Source organism: Lithobates pipiens, unplaced genomic scaffold (assembly GCF_037356315.1).
Source record: "Lithobates pipiens isolate NorthernLeopardFrog02 unplaced genomic scaffold, aLitPip1_a1.2 Scaffold_8, whole genome shotgun sequence".
Taxonomy (NCBI): Eukaryota; Metazoa; Chordata; class Amphibia; order Anura; family Ranidae; genus Lithobates; species Lithobates pipiens.
The window spans coordinates 646,302,558-646,321,455 of NW_027507903.1; the positions used below are offsets into that span (position 1 = coordinate 646,302,558).

General features: G+C 46.0%; 1 protein-coding gene across 2 annotated transcripts in view; it reads left to right on the forward strand.

Moving 5' to 3' along the window:
* Window positions 1–18,898, forward strand: part of LOC143961665 (neuroligin-2-like) — a 367,521-nt gene that overhangs the window by 322,547 nt on the left and 26,076 nt on the right. For both annotated transcript variants that reach the window (XM_077470985.1, XM_077470986.1), the window contains 2 exons: window positions 9,834–10,019; window positions 17,549–18,338. In XM_077470985.1, coding sequence (XP_077327111.1) covers window positions 9,834–10,019; window positions 17,549–18,338 — 976 coding nt within the window. The remainder of the gene's footprint in view (window positions 1–9,833; window positions 10,020–17,548; window positions 18,339–18,898) is intronic.

An 18,898-nucleotide genomic window follows, 5' to 3' on the forward strand; every position in this document is an offset into this window, starting at 1 on the left:
CTGTCAGCATAGGCAAATTTAGGCAGGCTTATGATGCAAACTAGGCCTGTCTGTTTTGATCTGGGGGCTGGGAGTGGTCAGAGTAGCAGTGGGTGTGACCACCTGTGCTCCAGTTCTGAGGAGCCTCCCCTGCTTCCAGGGAGAATATTCTGGAAGAGGGGCTGGGCCTAGACCTGAAGTGGCAGGCAGCTCATGTGGGAGCGCTGACCAATCCCCATCTGGTATTGGCTCCCTATATAAGCTGAGGTAACATGCCACTGGGGGGAGATGTCGGCTGAGTGAAGTGAGGAATGGAATACTAGGCAGCAGCAGGAGGGCACCCCCATCTGGAGGGGGTATAACGATTGCAGGAGGAGGCCCGGGGAGAGCTTTGTCACCACACGGTCGGGGATAAAGAACTCCTGGAGCAGAGGGACAGGTGAAGCTGTTGGAACGTATGGTCCAGTTAAGTTCCTCATCAAAGACTCAGGGCAGTGAAATGTGCCAGGAAGTCTGAGGGAACTTTGCTTCTACATGGTCATTAGCAAAGTCTTCATCATTTACACGGTGAATGATGGGGATCAAAGGAGAGACTGTGGGGATATGTGTCAAATCGATGTGGCCTGAGGGCACAGGATTTGCAAGCTGGGCTAGCTGGGAACAGTGGTCCACCATCCAAGACAAATATGCTTTTAAACTACTGGGCCTCTGGGGAGAGGTACTGCCTGGGGACCCTTGCAGTGATGTTACTTTGGATTCAAGTCAATCTCCCCAAGACGGACAGACTCTGGGATCCATGTTAAGGGCTTATATGCCACATTTAGTAAGGGTTGAGGTCAGGGTTCGGTGCAGGCCACTCAAGCTCCTCCTCACCAAACCCATCAAACCATGTCTTAATGTATCTGTCTCTACACTTCTGGGTTAGCTTCCTACAAAATTTTGGAGTGTGTCTGTGGGGATTTGTGCACATTTGACCAAAAGGGGATTTGTGAGGTCAGACACCGATGATGGATGAGAAGACCTGGCTCACCATTGTTGTGCCAATTCATATCAAAGGTGCTCAAGAGGGTTGAGGTCAGGGTTCTGTGCTGGCTACTTAAGTTCCTTCACCACAAACTGAACACCAAACTGGTCAAACCATGTCTTTATGGAATTGGCTCCATTCCTCCAGGAAGACTTCCCACAACATTTCGGAGTGTGTCTATGGGAAAGTATGCCCATTTGGATGAAAAGACCTGGCTCATAATTGGCATTCCATCCCAAAGGTGTGCAGTGGGGTTGAGATCAAGGCTCTGTACCGGCCACTTGAAATCCTCCACACCATATATTTATGGAGCTGGCTCCTCTCTTTTGGGTTATCTTCCCACAAAATTTTGGAGTGTGTCTGTGGGAAGTTGTGTCCGATCAGCCAAAAGAACGTTTGTGAGGTCAGATACTTATGTTGGATGAGAAGACCTGGCTCACAATCCACATTCCTTCCCAAAAGTTTTCCGCAAGGTTGAAGTCAAGGCTCTAAGCAGACCTCTCAGTCGAGTTCCTCCACACCAAACTCATCAAACCACCTCTTTTTGGTGCTGGCTTCACTCTTCAGGGATAGCTTCCTACAAAATTTTGGAGTGTGTTGAATCAGCCAAAAGAATATTTGTGAGGTCAGGTACCAATGTTGGCTTAGAAGACCTGGTTCACCACTGAGGTTCCAATTAATCCCAAAGATATTCAGTAGGGTTGAGATCAGGGTTCTGCACAGGCCTCTAAAGTTCATTCACACCACACTCATCAAACCACATCTTTATGGATCTGTCTTTACACTTCTGGCTTAGCTTCCCACAAAATTTTGGAGTGTGTCTGTGAGAATTTGTGTCCAGTCAGCCAAAAGAATATTTGTGAGGATGTTGGATGAGAAAACCTGGCTCACAATCGACGTTCCTTCCTCAAATTGTTCAGTAGAGTCGAGGTCGGGGCTCTGTGCAGCCTACTCAATTGAGTTCCTCTACACCAAATTCATCAAATCATGTCTTTTTGGAGCTGGCTCTACCTTTCAGGGAAGGCTTCCGGCAACATTTTGGAGTCTGTCTGAGGGAATTTGTCTCAAATCAACCAAAAGAACATCGGTGAGGTCAGGTACCAATGTTGGATGAGAAGACCTGGCTGACCACCAAGGTTCCAATTCATCCTAAAGATATTTAGTAGGGTTGAGGTCAGGGGTTTATGGAGGACACACCAGTTCCTCCACACCAAACTGGTCAAACCATGTCTTCATGGAGCCAGGGGCGGATCCAGAGTCCAGTCTCGGGAGGGGCACTGCTATAAAATATGTTTTTTGGGGGCAATTTATATGGGAAATGGCTGTTATTGGCGCTTCAATCATTACGGCACCATGGTTGTTATGGTGTCAGGATGATTGAAGCACATTATTTCTATTAATACATTGTAATATAAAATTAAATGGTTCAACTCACCATAATGCAGAATCAGTGGGAGCCCTGAGGGTGTCATTTGCCATGTTGCCTGCCACCAAATGCGGATTGTCACTTGCCACGTCACTTGTCACCAAATGCGGATTGTTACTTGCCACGTCACCTGTCACACATTGCGGATTGCCACTTGCCACGTCACCTGCCACACATTGCGGATTGTCACTTGCCACGTTGCCTGCCACACATTGCGGATTGCCACTTGCCACGTAGCCTGCCACACATTGCGGATTGTCACTTGCCACGTCACCTGCCACACATTGCGGATTGTCACTTGCCACGTCGCCTGTCACCAGATGCGGATTGCCACGTAGCCTGCCACACATTGCGGATTGCCACTTGCCACGTCACCTGCCACACATTGCGGATTGTCACTTGCCACGTTGCCTGCCACACATTGCGGATTGCCACTTGCCACGTCACCTGCCACACATTGCGGATTGTCACTTGCCACGTTGCCTGCCACACATTGCGGATTGCCACTTGCCACGTAGCCTGCCACACATTGCGGATTGTCACTTGCCACGTCACCTGCCACACATTGCGGATTGTCACTTGCCATGTCGCCTGTTACCAGATGCGGATTGCCACGTAGCCTGCCACACATTGCGGATTGTCACTTGCCACGTCACCTGCCACACATTGCTGATTGTCACTTGCCACGTAGCCTGCCACACATTGCAGATTGTCACTTGCCACGTCCCCTGCCACACATTGCGGATTGCCACTTGCCACGTAGCCTGCCACACATTGCGGATTGTCACTTGCCACGTAGCCTGCCACACATTGCGGATTGTCACTTGCCCAGTCCCCTTCCACACATTGCGGATTGCCACTTGCCAAGTAGTCTGCCACACATTGCGGATTGCCACTTGCCACGTAGCCTGCCACACATTGCGGATTGTCACCTACTGTGTCACTTTTCTGCTAAGGTGTTCTTTTGTTGAGTCCAGAGTGAAGATAGGCAGCAGAGAGATGATGTAATCTTTCTGCTGCACACAGCTTCCTGCACAGTGAGGGCGGAACTGGAGGGATGCAGGACAGTGAGAGATGATGTCATCTCCCTGCTCCCCTGCCTGCTGGCTTCCTGATTGGCCAGCAGCCCTCCTAAGCCGCCCAGCTGCCCCCCCCACCCGTCCACTCAGCGCAATCACCCGCGGAACCGGCCGCGCTGGCACCTGCGGAACCGGCCGCGCTGGCACCCACGGAACTGGCCACGCTGGCACCCGCGGAACCGGCCACGCTGGTACCCGCGGAACTGGCCGCGCTGGTACAGGCGGAACCGGCCCCGATTGCACCCGCGGAACCGGCCGCGCTGTCATCAGCTGGCGGTATTCTCGGAGGGGTCAATTGCCCCCCCTGGATCCGCCCCTGCATAGTACAAAGGGGCACAGTCATGGTGGAACAGAAAGGGGTCTTCTCCAAACTTTGGTAACAAGGTTGAAAGAGCACACTTGTCTACATTGTCTTTGTATGAGGTAGTATGAACAGTATCCTCCACTGAAAACACCTGATTCCCATACTCTCATACTGTAGCGTATAGCTGAAAAAAATATTTCAATGATTATACAGTACATTCCCTTTAAAGCAGATGGTTTGGATAACCTATACCAGTAGCTTGCAGAATGCCCACATTAAAAAACAATAATTTCAGAAGAGCCGATTCCCATTCCAGGAAGGCAATTAGAACTCTCACTGAACACCTCGTCTAAGCCCAATGTTTCATGAAAAGGTTACACCAGCCAATTAGTAGAGAAACTCAGAAAAACTCTCATTAACAACCAAAATCATCAGAAATTCTCAGAAATACTCAGGAACCTCTATCAGATCAGTTATTGCGAATGTAGCAGTTAGCAAGTGAGATTGTACAGATCCCTTTTGGCCTTCAATATCTTCAGCTATGTTGTTGCAGAACGGGGCAGACCAGATCCATGATGTCACTGGTTTTGCTTCAACTGGCGTGGTGAGGGGGAGCCAAAAAACGGCACCTCATTCCCAAGGAACAACTGTCTCTATACTGTTCTTTAGCCACCATAGAAAGCTTTTAGCAATACTCACCTTTTCCATAATGAGGGTAAAACTGCCTGATTTACAAAATATTGTCTCTGTGTCCTACCAAGTCAGAGAAGCAGCCAAGAGGTCCATGGTAACTCTGGAGGAGCTGCAGAGATCCACAGCTCAGGTGGGAGAATCTGTCCACAGGACAACTATTAGTCGTCTCTCCACAAATCTGCCCTTTATGGAAGAGCGGCAAAAAGAAAGACATTGGTGAAAGAAAGCCATAAGAAGTCTCGTTTGCATTTTGCGAGAAGCCATTTGAGGGACACAGCAAACATGTGGAAGAAGGTTCTCTGGGCAGATGAGACCAAAACTGAACTTTTTGGCCAAAAAGCAAAATGCTACGTGTGGTGGAAAACTAACACTGCACATCACCCTGAACACACCATCCCCACCGTGAAACATGGTGGTGACAACATCATGTTGTGGGGATGCTTTTCTTCAGCAGGGACAGGGAAGCTAATTAGAGTTGATGGGAAGATGGATGGAGCCAAATACAGGACAATCTTAGAAGAAAACCTGTCAGTCTGCAAAAGACTTGAAACTGGGTCAGAGGATCACCTTCCAGCAGGACAATGACCCGAAACATACAGCCAGAGCTACAATGGAATGGTTTAGATCAAAGCATATGTTAGAATGGCCCAGTCAAAATCCAGGTCTAAATCCAATTGAAAGTACGATATATAGGGGGATTGCGCCTCATATTCACTAATCCCCCCAAACAATATAAATATAAACTCAGAAAATGATTTGTGAACACCCAGTGTCACTGTGCTACCCCAACTAATACAAAACCACTAATTATGCCAACAAATGTACAACTTATTATTTTAAATGAATAAAGTGCTTCATATGCTGTGATGTTACAACTAATTCAACTGTGTAATCTCAGTCACCATCCATCTTCTAATGGGTGATCCTCAAGTGTCACCAAAAAAGCAGACCCAGATCGTGCCACCACCACCTAGTAGAATGGCCACTCACCAGATGTCATCACACAGTAAGCCTTCAGTTCATTCAATGGATAACCAATCCTCAGTGTACTTCTCCCGTTAACAATTCCTCATTATCCGTATGTTCATACAAAAATCAAATAGAACCAATATAGTGTAAGGCCGCGTACACACGGGCGGACTGTTCGCCCAACCTTGTCCGCTGAACAGTGTTTGGGCGGACAGTCCGCTCGTGTGTGGGGCTTCAGCGGACAGTTTCAGCGGACAGTTGGACGAACAAGGTCTTACGGAAATTCCGAAAAACTGTCCGCTGAAACAAGGTTTCAGCGGACTGTTCGCTCGTGTGTAGGCTTGTTCGGCCAACTAAGTCTCGCGCATGCTCAGAAAGGATTTCCACGTCGGAAGGTTGCATTGCAGTGTATTGGACGTCGTATTTTTCGTCCCGTCGTACGTGCCGTTCACGTCATCGCGCACGGTTTCAGCAAACTGTTCGTCCGTCGTGTGTGGCCATGTCCGTCCATGCTAAGTTTGAGCGGACTGTTTGCCGAAACTGTTGGACGGACAAAGTTGGGCGAACAGTCCGCGCGTGTGTACGCGGCCTAAAACCGTTTCACCTTTAATTAGGAAATCAATAAAAACATATTGCACTCACATTTCGATGTGTCTCATAGCCGACACCAAGCTTATCCAGCTGTATAGAAAACAGCATGGGATTGGGTATACCCGGAAAAATTCCACAGGTGGTAAACTCCTCCCTCCACTAAGACAACCTGTTCCCAGCCGATCTTCAAGGACAATAAGTCTCCCACAGCTTCTACGCGTTTTGCAGTTCAGCGTCGTCAGGCAGAATATGGAGATGCTGTGTTTATATCGGCCATTCTGCTGTTGTATATTTGCAGGACACGGTCGGCAAGCGAATACAAATGTACCCCACACGTTTCACATATTTATTTGTAAAAAATGTTGAAAACCATTTATCATTTTCCTTCCACTTCACAATTATGTGACACTTTGTGTTGGTCTGTCACTTAAAACCTCAATAAAATACATTTACGTTTTTGGTTGTAACAGGGTAAAATGTGGAAAATTTCAAGGGATATGAATACTTTTTCAAGGCACTGTAACTACATAAGAAGGCCTTTCTCCGCTGATCATCTATATAAGAAAGGCCCTTCTTACCACATCTACATCTATATAGGAAGACTCTTCCCCGCTGACTAATTATACACCTATATAAAAAGGTCCTTATGCACTGGTCACCTATACACCTTTATAAGAAGGACCTATTCCACTGACTATGCACCTTTATAAGAAGGACCTATTCCACTGACCAACTATACACCTATATAAGAAGCCCCTCCTGCACTGAGCACCTACTGTATATAAGAAGGACCTATTCCACTAACCAGCTATATAACTAAATGAGAATGTCCTTCAGTACTCACCACCTATATAACGAAATAAGAAGACTAGGGTTGAGCTACGAACATCGTCTGTTCAGCCGTCCACCGAATTCCAAACATTATGGGCCGTTCGCGCCAAATTCGAGTGGCGCGTCACGGCCCATAATTCCCTGCGGCATCGCAGTGCATTTCTGGCTGCTGATTGGCCAAGCATGCGCTATGACCCGCATGCTTTGGCCAATCACAGCGCAGAAAAAACGGAGAGCCATAATTGGCCAAAGCCAGGGTGGCTTTGGCCAATTATGTCTCAGGGGATTTAGTACACGCCCCACACTATATAAGGCCGCCTGCTTGGCGGTCTTGTGTAGTGTGTTGCAGTGGTGGTTAAACACAGACAGAGAGACAGACAGTGTCATTTAATTTGAGTTAGATAGAGTAGGCAAGCGAGTCAGTTAGCTTCAGTTACAGTGTGTAGAGGATATATATGCATCCCAGGTGTGTTGTATATATATATATTTATCCATGTATTCAGTTTAACTAGATCCATTCCTGTTATTCTTTTCATAATGTACTGACAGGCAGGGAGCTGCAGTATTTTCACTTAGTGTACTGTGTCCTTTGCACAGTGTGCACCTAAAGCTTACCTGAATACAATTGCTGGTGTTCTCGTACAAATACAGGCAGGGAGCTGCAGTATTTTGTTTTAGTGTCCTTTGCACAATGTGCACCTAAAGCTTACCTGAATACAATTGCTGGTGTTCTCATACAAATACAGACAGGGAGCTGCAGTATTTTGTTTTAGTGTCCTTTGCACAGTGTGCACCTAAAGCTTACCTGAATACAATTTCTGGTGTTCCCATACAAATACAGGCAGGGAGCTGCAGTATTTTGTTTTAGTGTCCTTTGCACAGTGTGCACCTAAAGCTTACCTGAATACAATTTCTGGTGTTCCCATACAAATACAGGCAGGGAGCTGCAGTATTTTCTTTTAGTGTCCTTTGCACAGTGTGCACCTAAAGCTTACCTGAATACAGTTTCTGGTGTTCCCATACAAATACAGGCCGGGAGCTGCGGTATTTTGTTTTAGTGTCCTTTGCACAGTGAGCACCAAAAGCTTACCTGAATATAATTTCTGGTGTTCCCATACAAATACAGGCAGGGATCTGCAGTATTTTGATTTAGTGTCCTTTGCACAGTGTGCACCTAAAGCTTACCTGAATACAATTGCTGGTGTTCTCATACAAATACAGGCAGGTTCAGTATTTTGTTTTAGTGTCCTTTGCCAGTGTGCACCTAAAGCGTACCTGAATACAATTGCTGATGTTCTCATACAAATACAGGCAGGGAGCTGCAGTATTTTCAGTTAGTGTACTGTGTCCTCTGCACAGTGTGCAACTAAAGCTAACTGAAGACAATTGCTGGTGTTCTCATACTAATAATACTACAGGCAGGCAGTTGATTCTGCTAGCTGCAGTATAATCAGTAAATCAGTATATATATATATATATATATATATATATATATATATACATCCCAGCTTTGTGAAGCTACATCTCCCTGCAGGCCATTAGTATGTCTGGAAGGCCAACAAGGAGAGGCAGACAGTCACGAGCCAATAAAAGAGGGCAAGCAGGCTCTGTGTGTAGAGGCAACAGTGCTGGCCGTGGACACGGTGCATCCTCATCAGCACGTGGCCATGGGATACACGTGTCCTTTTTTTTCGGAAGCTGGCCGTGTTGAGCCGCAACATGCCGAAGACTTGGTAGAGTGGATGACCAAGCTGTTCTCATCCTCCTCATCCTCTCTCACCCAGGCTCAGGGTACTTTGTCTGGCAAAGCACCTGCCAACGCAGCCTCTTCCCTTGGCTCAATGGCATCAGCCACTCCTTCCCAAGCCCCACCATGTCCTCCTGAGGAGTCCCCTGTACTGTTTGACCACAGTGTTGGGTACATGCTCCAGGAGGATGCCCAGCATTTTGAAAGCTCTGATGATGGTACCCAGCTAGAGGAAGGCAGTAACGTGAGCCCAGAGAGAGGGGGTGCCCAAGAAGGACAGCAATCTGGCAGTCATGTTCCCCCAGCTACAGCATACTGCCAGGTTTGCTCCAGTGATGAGGAGGGAGGGGATGATGAGGTCACTGACTCCACTTGGGTGCCTGATAAGAGAGAGGAGAAGGAGGAGGCACATCTCCAACGAGGAAGGATGCCCTCCAGGGGCCATCTTAAGGGCAGCACACCGACTGGATCACACCGCAGAGCGTTATTCCAAAAGTTCTTTTCAGTGGGCCTTTTTTGAGACAAGTGCATCAGATCGCACTTCTGCTATTGATGCATGTCTTGATGAGAGAAGTTCCAAAAACCAGTATGCCATAGAAGAATTACAGTCTTTAGCAAAGTCCTGATCTCTTGTCATTGACCCAAACCAATCTGACCCAGTTCGACCCTTGCGATCCGAACCTCTGCCTTTTATATGTCACAGGTCAGGAGGATGGACCCCAAAAGCCCCAGAACATAACCCTTCCTCTGCCCAACATGGCAGCTAAGGTTATCTAGCTAGAAATAACAAACACCGCAGGCAACCTGCCTACAGGTAGCATAAGGGCACGCTGACTTTCAGTGTAAGTTGGAGTTTCTTTACTGTTCACCATTTGAGGCAATGCTACAATTTTCACCGTCTACATTAACTTTTTTTCTTTTATTATTCATTTCAATATTATTACTAAACATAATTTTGTTATATAGAACAGCCTTGGGTGTCAAATAACTAAGAGTGTTACAGTCCTTATTCTTTTTATACCCACAACTCACTATTTACGCTAATGTACCATGAGCTTTAAATAAAGCAATTATTACCATGGGTTCCCTGAGATCAAGGGTTCTTCAGTATTAAAAAGGTTGAGAAAGACTTCTCTACATCTTCATACTTTTACCTGTTTTTTACTTATTGTGTATACTTTACCCTGCAGGGTTCCTGAGTACGGGGGAGCAGGCGGCAAAGGGTAATTACGGCCTTTTGGACCAGATTCAAGCATTGCGGTGGCTGGAAGAGAACATCGGCCATTTTGGAGGGGACCCGGAGAGAATTACCATCTTTGGGTCGGGAGCTGGAGCGTCCTGCGTCAGCCTTCTCATCCTATCTCACCACTCTGAAGGTCAGTAGACTCATCGTTGACCCACATGTCTATGTGGTTTGGATAGACTACAAAACCTATACGATATAGCGTGCAGAACCAAAACATTGATGAAATGAAGAAACTCTCTGGGTCTCAAAGAGATTTAGGGGGGGATGTGACCAACTATAGTAATACATTTCCACAGTCTGGTCTTCCTAACACAAACTTGATACATGGACATCCTCATTTTTTTTTTATTGCTGTCTGGGCCTTCCAGACACGGTAACAACCACACCTCTCTCTTACAGTTGTCACAAGGACAGGAAGTGAGGAAAAGTGCACAGTAGGGTTCATCTACAGAAATAAAAATCTGATCGAAATTTTAATTCTCCTCCATTCTATCCAAAATGAAAAAAAGTTCAATTTTGCTGGAGCTGGGCTTTAAAGCAGGCTTTCTGTCAGGAAAGGAACATGCACAGGCACACAAACCTAAGGAACTCTGCCCATGGCCGGATTGCGGGTGCATGCTTCAGGCTCCGAAATGGCTGTTTGGTACAGTTACGTACCTGGTGGTGGAGCCTGAAGTGCTTGGAAAGGCCTCTCTTATAGCTCTGGTTCTGGAGCCTTGGTAAGGTGACAGAGCGCAGAGTGGCATGAGTGCCTGGTAAGTCTCTGGCTGGCAGTTGCTGATGATCATCTGCATCAGGGAAATTTTAAGCTTCTCCCTATAAGCAAATCATTTCTTTGCGCTTAATAGCACAAAAACAGCCCACTTATAGAACGCCAGGAAAGCGTGCTTGTATGTCTCCAAGTAACACAGACTTAGATGCTGGTATCACCTTGAGCACAAATTGTCCCACAATTTGAACACTACTTGCATGGCTCTGTACGCAATCGTGTGCACATTCCCACAGCTAACAATGACACCAGCCATACTTTATCATGGCTCAGTGGACCATAATTTTGTATGGTTATGCTATGGTTCCCATGTACGCAGATCTGCTAACTTAGGAGTGTAGATGCAGTTGCCATGAAGTGGCCAGTCCCTTGGTGAGGCATAAACAAACAAAAGAGCAAATAGATCTGCCATGTTACACCCAAAAACGTAAATGTATTTTATTGGGATTTTACGTGATAGACCAACACAAAGTGACACATAATTGTGAAGTGGAAGGAAAATGATAAATGGTTTTCATAATTTTTTACAAATCTCTGCAAAATGTGGCGTGCATTTGTTGTATTCGGCCCCCTTTACTCTGATACCCCTAACTAAACTCTAGTGGAACCAATTGCCTTAAGAATTCACCTAATTAGTAAATAGGGTCCACCTGTGTGTAATTTAATCTCAGTATAACTGCCGCTGTTCTGTGAAGCCCTCAGAGGTGTGTTAGAGAACCTTAGTGAACAAACAGTATAATGAAGGCCAAGGAACACACCAGACAGGCCAGGGATAAAGTTGTGGAGACGTTTAAAGCAGGGTTAGGTTATAAAAAAAATCCCAAGCTTTTAACATCTCACGGAGCTCTGTTCAATCCATCATCCAAAAATGGAAAGAGTATGGCACAACTGCAAACCTACCAAGACTTTCAGCCGTAATTGCAGTGAAAGGCTGTTCTACAAAGTATTGACTCAGGGGGGCGCCATACAAATCTACCCCCCACACTTGACTTTTCACATGCTTATTTGTAAAAAATTTGGAAACCCATTTATCATTTTCCTTCCACTTATGTACCACTTTGTGTTGGTCTATTACATAAAATCCCAATAAAATACATTTACATTTTTGGTTGTAACAAGACAAAGTGTGGAAAATTTCAAGGAATGTGAATACTTTTCAAGGCACTGTGTATGTATGTGTATATATTTATATATTAGGGCTGTTACTGATTAAAATTTTCGTGTTCGATTAATCGTTTTTTTTTAAATCAATGAATCAACTAATTTTGATTAATTATAACACACATACAGATCCAACTACTTTTAGCTGATCTCTTTGCATTGCAACTCTGCATTAGTCAGTGGTAAATGTGGTATACACTATATACAATCACCCAACACAAGTTAGTTTCCACAATCCATGACTAAACTTCACAGTTCACACAAATACGTTTTAAATTCAAACTGTAGCACTGATGTAAGTAATTTTTTTCCACAATAGCGTGACAATCCCTCCACCTCCAGTCTAACTAATCACTCTCACCTTATGGCATGGACCCCTGTGCACACAGGTGGTCATGCAAGCGGGTATCAAAAGGATTCACACGGACCATAAACTTCTCTATGTCTCCTTAGATCTCAGCAAGGACGCCAGGTCATGGGTATAAAGAAAAGATCTAAGTGCTCACCGCTTAAGTATAAGATTTCATTTTTTTGTTCAAACACAAACTACTCACATAAAGATGAAAAAAACAGCATGTAAAGCCGACAATCGTGTTATTTCCGTAGGGTAGCAGCGGGTGACGTCATGCGTAGCTCCTCCCCCCCGTACGCGTTACGTTCAATCAGAACTTCAACATCACTGGACTCCCCCCCTCCCTTCTTTAGCAGGCGGAGGCACTTGGGGAAGGAGAGAGGAGTCCGGTGATGTTGATGTCCCTGAAGACCCGGAAGCCGAGGTGAGTACCGATCAAAAGAATTTTGATCGATCAAAAAAATGAACGATTAATTGAGGAATGAATCTTTAATTTCCACAGCCCTAATATATATACTGTATATATATATATATATATATATATATATATATATATATATATATATATATATATATATTATTTTTATTTTTTAAATAACAGGGAACCTATAGAATAAAATGGCGATCGTTGCAATTTTTTATGTCACATGGTATTTTTCAAATGCAATTTTTTGGGGAAAAAACAATTTAATGGATAAAAAAAAAAAAACAAGCACAATATATAGCCAAATTGTCTTGTAAAATATGATAGATGATGTTGTGCTGAGTAAATAGATGCCCATCACCTCACGCTTTAAGATTGCGCAAGCTCCTGGAATGGCAGCAAACTACAGTACTTAAAAATCTCCATAGGCGACATTTTAAAAATTTCTACGGGTTACCAGTTTAGAGTTACAGAGGAGGTGTAGTACTAGAACTATTGCTCATGCAATTACAGCGATACCTCACATGTCTGGTTTGAACATTGTTTACATATGTGGCCATGACCTACTAATAAATTAAATAATAATAATACAATTTTTTTTTTTTACACCCCCATCCCTCCGTGCTCGTGCAGTGGTGAACGTATAGTTCACCACTGCATGAGCACGGAGGGATGGGGGTGTAAAAAATAAATAAATAAATAAATTTGTATTACTATTATTTTTTTTTTTTTTTTTTTTTTTACACCTTTCCTTTTAACACATTTTTTTGATCACTTTTATTCCCATCACAAGGAATGTAAACATCCCACATTGTGTGGAGTCTATAAGACCTCACATCTCTCCTCTACAATGTAAAGCATTCGATTAAAAAAAAAAATTAAAAAAAAAAAACATTGTTCTAACTTTGGCCTTGTTTAAATTGGGCTGGAACCGGAATGCCACGTACACATGATCAGACTATCCGGCGGACTTGATCCGGCGGATCAGAGTCTGCCGGACAATCCACCCGTGTGTGTGCTCCGGCTGACTTTTTCTTTCCAAAAGTCTGGCGGACTTAGAAAGAAGTTTTGACTCAAAATTGTCCACCGGACTCGGCAGTCCAGAGGAAAATCCGCCCCTCTGTGCGCTAGTCCACCGGACTTTTGAAATGAACGGACTTGCCCACACACGGAGAAAAGTACGTTCATTTTGAACGTGGTTCCAGGTAGACGGGACTAGTGAAGGAAATGTCCCCACCTCCATCGGCGAGATTGAAACCTCGCTAGCCCCGTTGCCTGATATGGATTTAAAGGGGGAACCTTCCGCCGAAAAAACTGCGTGGGGGTCCCCCCAAAGTCCATAGCTGACCCTTATCCGAGCATGCAGCCAGGCCGGTCAGGAAAGTGGGTGGGGACGAGCGAACGCCCCCCCCCCGAGCCATACCAGGCCACGTGGCCTCAACATTGGGGGTTGCTTTGGGGAAGAGGTGGCCCCCACCCCAAAGCACCTTGTCCCCATGTTGATGAGGACAAGGGCCTCTTCCCGACAACCCTGGCTGTTGGTTGTCGGGGTCTGCGGGCGGGGGCTTATCAGAATCCGGGAGCCCCCTTTAACAAGTGGGCCCCAGATACCGGCCCCCCACCCTATGTGAATGAGTATGGGGTACGATGTACCCCTACCCATTCACCTGGTGAAAAAAGTGTAAATAAAAAAACACAACACAAGTATTTAACATAATTTATTAGACAGCTCCGGTGGTCTTCTCTTCTTCCGTCTTGGGGGGTCTTCTCGCCGGACTCCCCCGCTATCTTCTGATCTTTTGCTAGCTCTTTTACTAGCGGAGGAGCCCGGCTTTCTTCTTTATCGTCGCCGCCGCCGTCCGGGGGTCTTCTTCCGACTTCGGGGTCTTGTCCCACTCTTCGGGGGTCTTGTCCCGCTCTTCGGTTCTTCTTGCCAGGCCTCAACTATCTTCATATAGCTCTTTTACTAGCGTTGGCCCGGTCTTCTGTCACCGCCGCCTTCTTCTCTTCTTCTTCTTCCTTGCGATGTTGACACAACGCTCTCTCTGGCCGCAATAGCAGGGGCGCGTTGTGCGGCGACTTATATAGGGACAAAGGGCAGGGTCACCGGGTGATGTCACATGGTGAACCAGCCCCTTATGATGTCACAGTCCCAGAGGATGCTGTTGTGCCAAACATCGCAAGGAAGAAGAAGAAGAGAAGAAGGCGGCATTGCTAATCTATGTCTGCGACATAGGCAAGAATGGTGAAGGGTAAAGGTGCTTGGGTTTAATTTACCCAAAAATTCACAAAAATTTCTCAGTTTGAAAACATTAATGCAAACCGAATCAAAATTTGAGGCCCTTTTAGGGCTTGTTGTAAGGATGCAGGCTGATGTAATTGGGCCCATTGGTTGTGATGCCGCAAATCCAAACCCTATCCCTAGTTCTGAATCAGGACAAAATCCCATCTCCTGGGGTTCCATAGTGCTTCTCCTTCATGAGCTCTGCAGTAAATTAGCACAATGCAGTGGGATGGAATTGCTCAAAAAAGTTGAGCTCACATTTCATGGAATAGAGTTTATTTTATAAAACATAATGTTCTGTCCGTGTCATCATTACATTTAATGCCTTCATGTGACTAGTGTTCAGTTTGTGTTTATTGTCCAACCTGAGCTTTGTGATTGTGTTGAACCATAATCAGAAGAGATTGTCGCTTGCGAGCTTACATAGCATGCTAATGTCCAAAGACATCAGGTGCAGGCAGGATGCAGCTCATCCAACACTACGCTTAGAAGGCTGAATCACAAAGACAGACAGAATACTGATGATTTCAGAATTTCAGATGTGCTGAGGGGGACTTCCCCCTACTAATGTATTTAAGCCTAGAGACGGGCTTAGTGATCCTTGAGATTAAGCCTGTGTTAAGGTGTCCCCTGGCAGGTGACACAGGGTCATTCAAGGGGTGGAATCTAAGGCCCAGTTGGTCTTCACTAGAGCTCCCAATGGGGGAGATGGGCTAGAAACCCTAGTGGTCCTCAGACAAGGCCAGAATCGTGGCAGATGGCAGGTAAGAAATTAGTCAGGTCCGGGCAAGGGATAAGGCAGGTGGCAGACAAGACAGTAGTCAGGTCCAGGCAGGGGTCAAGGAAGGCGACAGACAAGAGAGTAGTCAGGTCCAGACAGGGGTCAAGGAAGGTGGCAAGCAAGACAGTATTCAGGTCTAGGCAGGGTCAAGGAAGGAGGCAGGCAAAAAAGTAGTCAGGTCCTGGCAAGGGGACATGCCATGCGACAAGAGAATATTCAGGTCCAGGCAGGGTGATTGAGGTAGGTGGCAGGCAAAAGAGTAGTCAGATCCAGGCAGAGGTCCAAGAAGGCGACAGACAAGAAGTTAGTCAGGTCCAGACAAGGTTCAAGGAAGGTGGCAAGCAAGACAGTATTCAGCTCTAGGCAGGGTCAAGGAAGGAGGCAGGCAAAAAAGTAATCAAGTCTAGGCAAGGGGTCATGCCATGCGGCAAGAGAATAGTCAGGTCCAGGAAAGGGTCGAGGCAGGTGGCAGACAAGAGAGTGGTCAGGTCCAGGCAGGGGTCACACCATGCGGCAAGCAAGAGAGTAGTCAAGTCCAGGCAGGTGGCAGGCAAGAGTGTTGTCAGATCAACCTGATTCAGCTACAAATAGAATCTGCAGGTAAGTGTTATAGCTCTTTAGCACTTTTGGCAGCCAGAAATAATACAAACACCAGCCACTTCAGAGGCTGGAGCTTAAATACCCTTGTAATCATCAGACCGCATCCTGATGATTTCAGAATTTTTGGAATTTCAGACATGTTAAGTGGAAGTCCCGCTTGGGACATCCCTCTACTCATGCATTTCAGCCTAAAGACGGGCTTAGTGATCCTAGAAACTTAGCCTGTAGTAAGGTGTCCCCTGGCGGGTGGCACAGGGTCCCTCAAGGCATTGAATCTAAGTCCCAGTTGGTCTTTACTTGAGCTCCTGTTAGTGAAGAAGGGCTAGAACATATAGTTGTCCAGGCAGGGGTCAGTCCAGGCAGCAGGCAAGAAAGTAGTCACGTCAGGCAGGGGTCAAGGCAGGTGGCAGACAAAATAGTAGTCCGATCCAGGCAGGGGTCAAGGAAGGTGACAGGCAAGATATTAGTCAGGTTTAGGCAGGGGTCGAGGAAGGAGGCAGGCAAAAGAGTAGTCAGGTTCAAGTAGGGGTCATGCCATGTGGCAAGCAAGAGAATAGTCAGGTCCAGGCAAGGGTGGAGGCAGTGGCAGGTAAGAGAGTAGTCAGGTCAATCCAAGTCAGCAACAAATAACATTTGGCAAGGAAGTGTTATCGCTCTTCAACAATTTGGCAGCTGGCAATAAGACACAGCACCAGCCACTTCAAAGGCTGAAGCTTAAGTAGCCTTTTAACCAGAGGACATGCCCAATATCATTACTAGGAACATTGGAAGTCCTGGAGATAGTGAAGGTCCTAGGAATCCTGGAAAGTCAGGCAGACCCGTCAGGGATTCTGCAAGTACTGTAGCAGCCTGTCTGTAGGGTTAAATGCATCAGTGCAGGGTGATCACAGGCAGAGCTTTCAGTGTACACCTCTGGTTACAATAAAGTTTTATGAAAATGTTGGCATCACCACTCTTTGTGATTCCATCTTTTTTCCTCCCAATTCCTGAGGACTACTGAATTTAATTTGGTTAAAATTACCCTAAAAATGTATAATTTCATGCCGTGGTTCTGACCTGCAATTATGTCAGACTCTTTCACCTTCTGTGTGGCCACCATGGTACTGTGGGTAATTATCCCCAAAGGGGATAAAGATTGGATTGAAACCATGAGCGACATTGTTACCCATTACTAGTTTACCCAAAACTAAAAAATCTATTTTGGCTGGAGTTTCACTTGATTTCACAGTCACTTTTTTTACTCCCGCTGGTGTTTGTTTTTTAATACTCCTTCTCTTTCCATCTGTAGGTCTCTTCCAGAAAGCCATTGCACAGAGCGGTACGGCCATAGCTAGCTGGTCCGTCAACTATGAACCCCTGAAGTACACCCGCATGTTGGCAGCCAAGGTGGGGTGTGACTATCCCGACAATAATGAGATGGTGAGCTGCCTCAGGCGGAAGCCGTACCGAGACCTGGTGGACCAGGACATCCAGCCAGCTCGATACCACATTGCCTTCGGTCCCGTTGTGGACGGAGACGTAGTTCCAGATGATCCAGAAATTTTGATGGAGCAAGGAGAGTTTCTAAACTACGATATACTGATGGGGGTGAACCAAGGCGAGGGCCTTAAATTTGTAGAAGACACATTGGAGAGTGAGGATGGAATATCCGCCAGCTACTTCGACTTCACAGTGTCCAATTTTGTGGACAACCTCTATGGCTACCCAGATGGAAAAGATGTGCTACGTGAGACCATCAAATTCATGTACACTGACTGGGCTGATCGTGACAATGGCGACATGAGGAGGAAGACTTTGCTGGCTCTTTTTACAGACCATCAGTGGGTGGCACCAGCTGTGGCAACAGCTCGCTTCCATGCTGAATACGAATCGCCTGTTTTCTTCTATGCCTTTTACCACCGCTGCCAGGCAGAGGGGAGGCCAGAATGGGGCGAGGCAGCCCACGGTGATGAAGTTCCTTATGTCTTTGGTGTGCCCATGGTGGGGGCTACAGACCTGTTCCCCTGCAACTTTTCCAAGAATGACGTTATGCTGAGTGCAGTGGTCATGACCTATTGGACCAACTTTGCTAAGACTGGGTGAGAGTTGTTTTCTTTGGTAGCTTCACATTAATCACCTATCTTCCATCTGTTGCATGCATCCATTGAAAGATGAGGTCCACAAGTTACCCCTTGCTCTCCACACACTAAAAGGTGAGGTCTACAAGTTACCCCTTGGTCTCCACACAATGAAAGATGAGATCCACAAGTTACCCCTTCCTCTCCACAGATTGAAAGATAAGGTCCACAATTTACTTCTAACCCTTCACACATTGAAAGATGAGGTCCACAAGTTACCCCTTGATCTCCATACACTGAAAAATGAAGACCACAATTTACTCCTAACCCTCCACAGATTGAATGATGAGGACCACACGTTATCCCTCGTCCTTGACACTTGTATAGGCCAAATTGCATAGATTTATATAGAAAGTCCAGCCATGGCTTGGTGAGACTTTGTAAAGAGTTGGAGCCATTCAAGTGTGGGAAAGGGATATCATAGAGAGGCACTATGGGGTCCTGATCAGGCTACAAAATGAAGGGCTATCAGTACTCCGCTTTAGTTTGGATGGGGGCAGGAGATTAGTCCTCACTGTGTG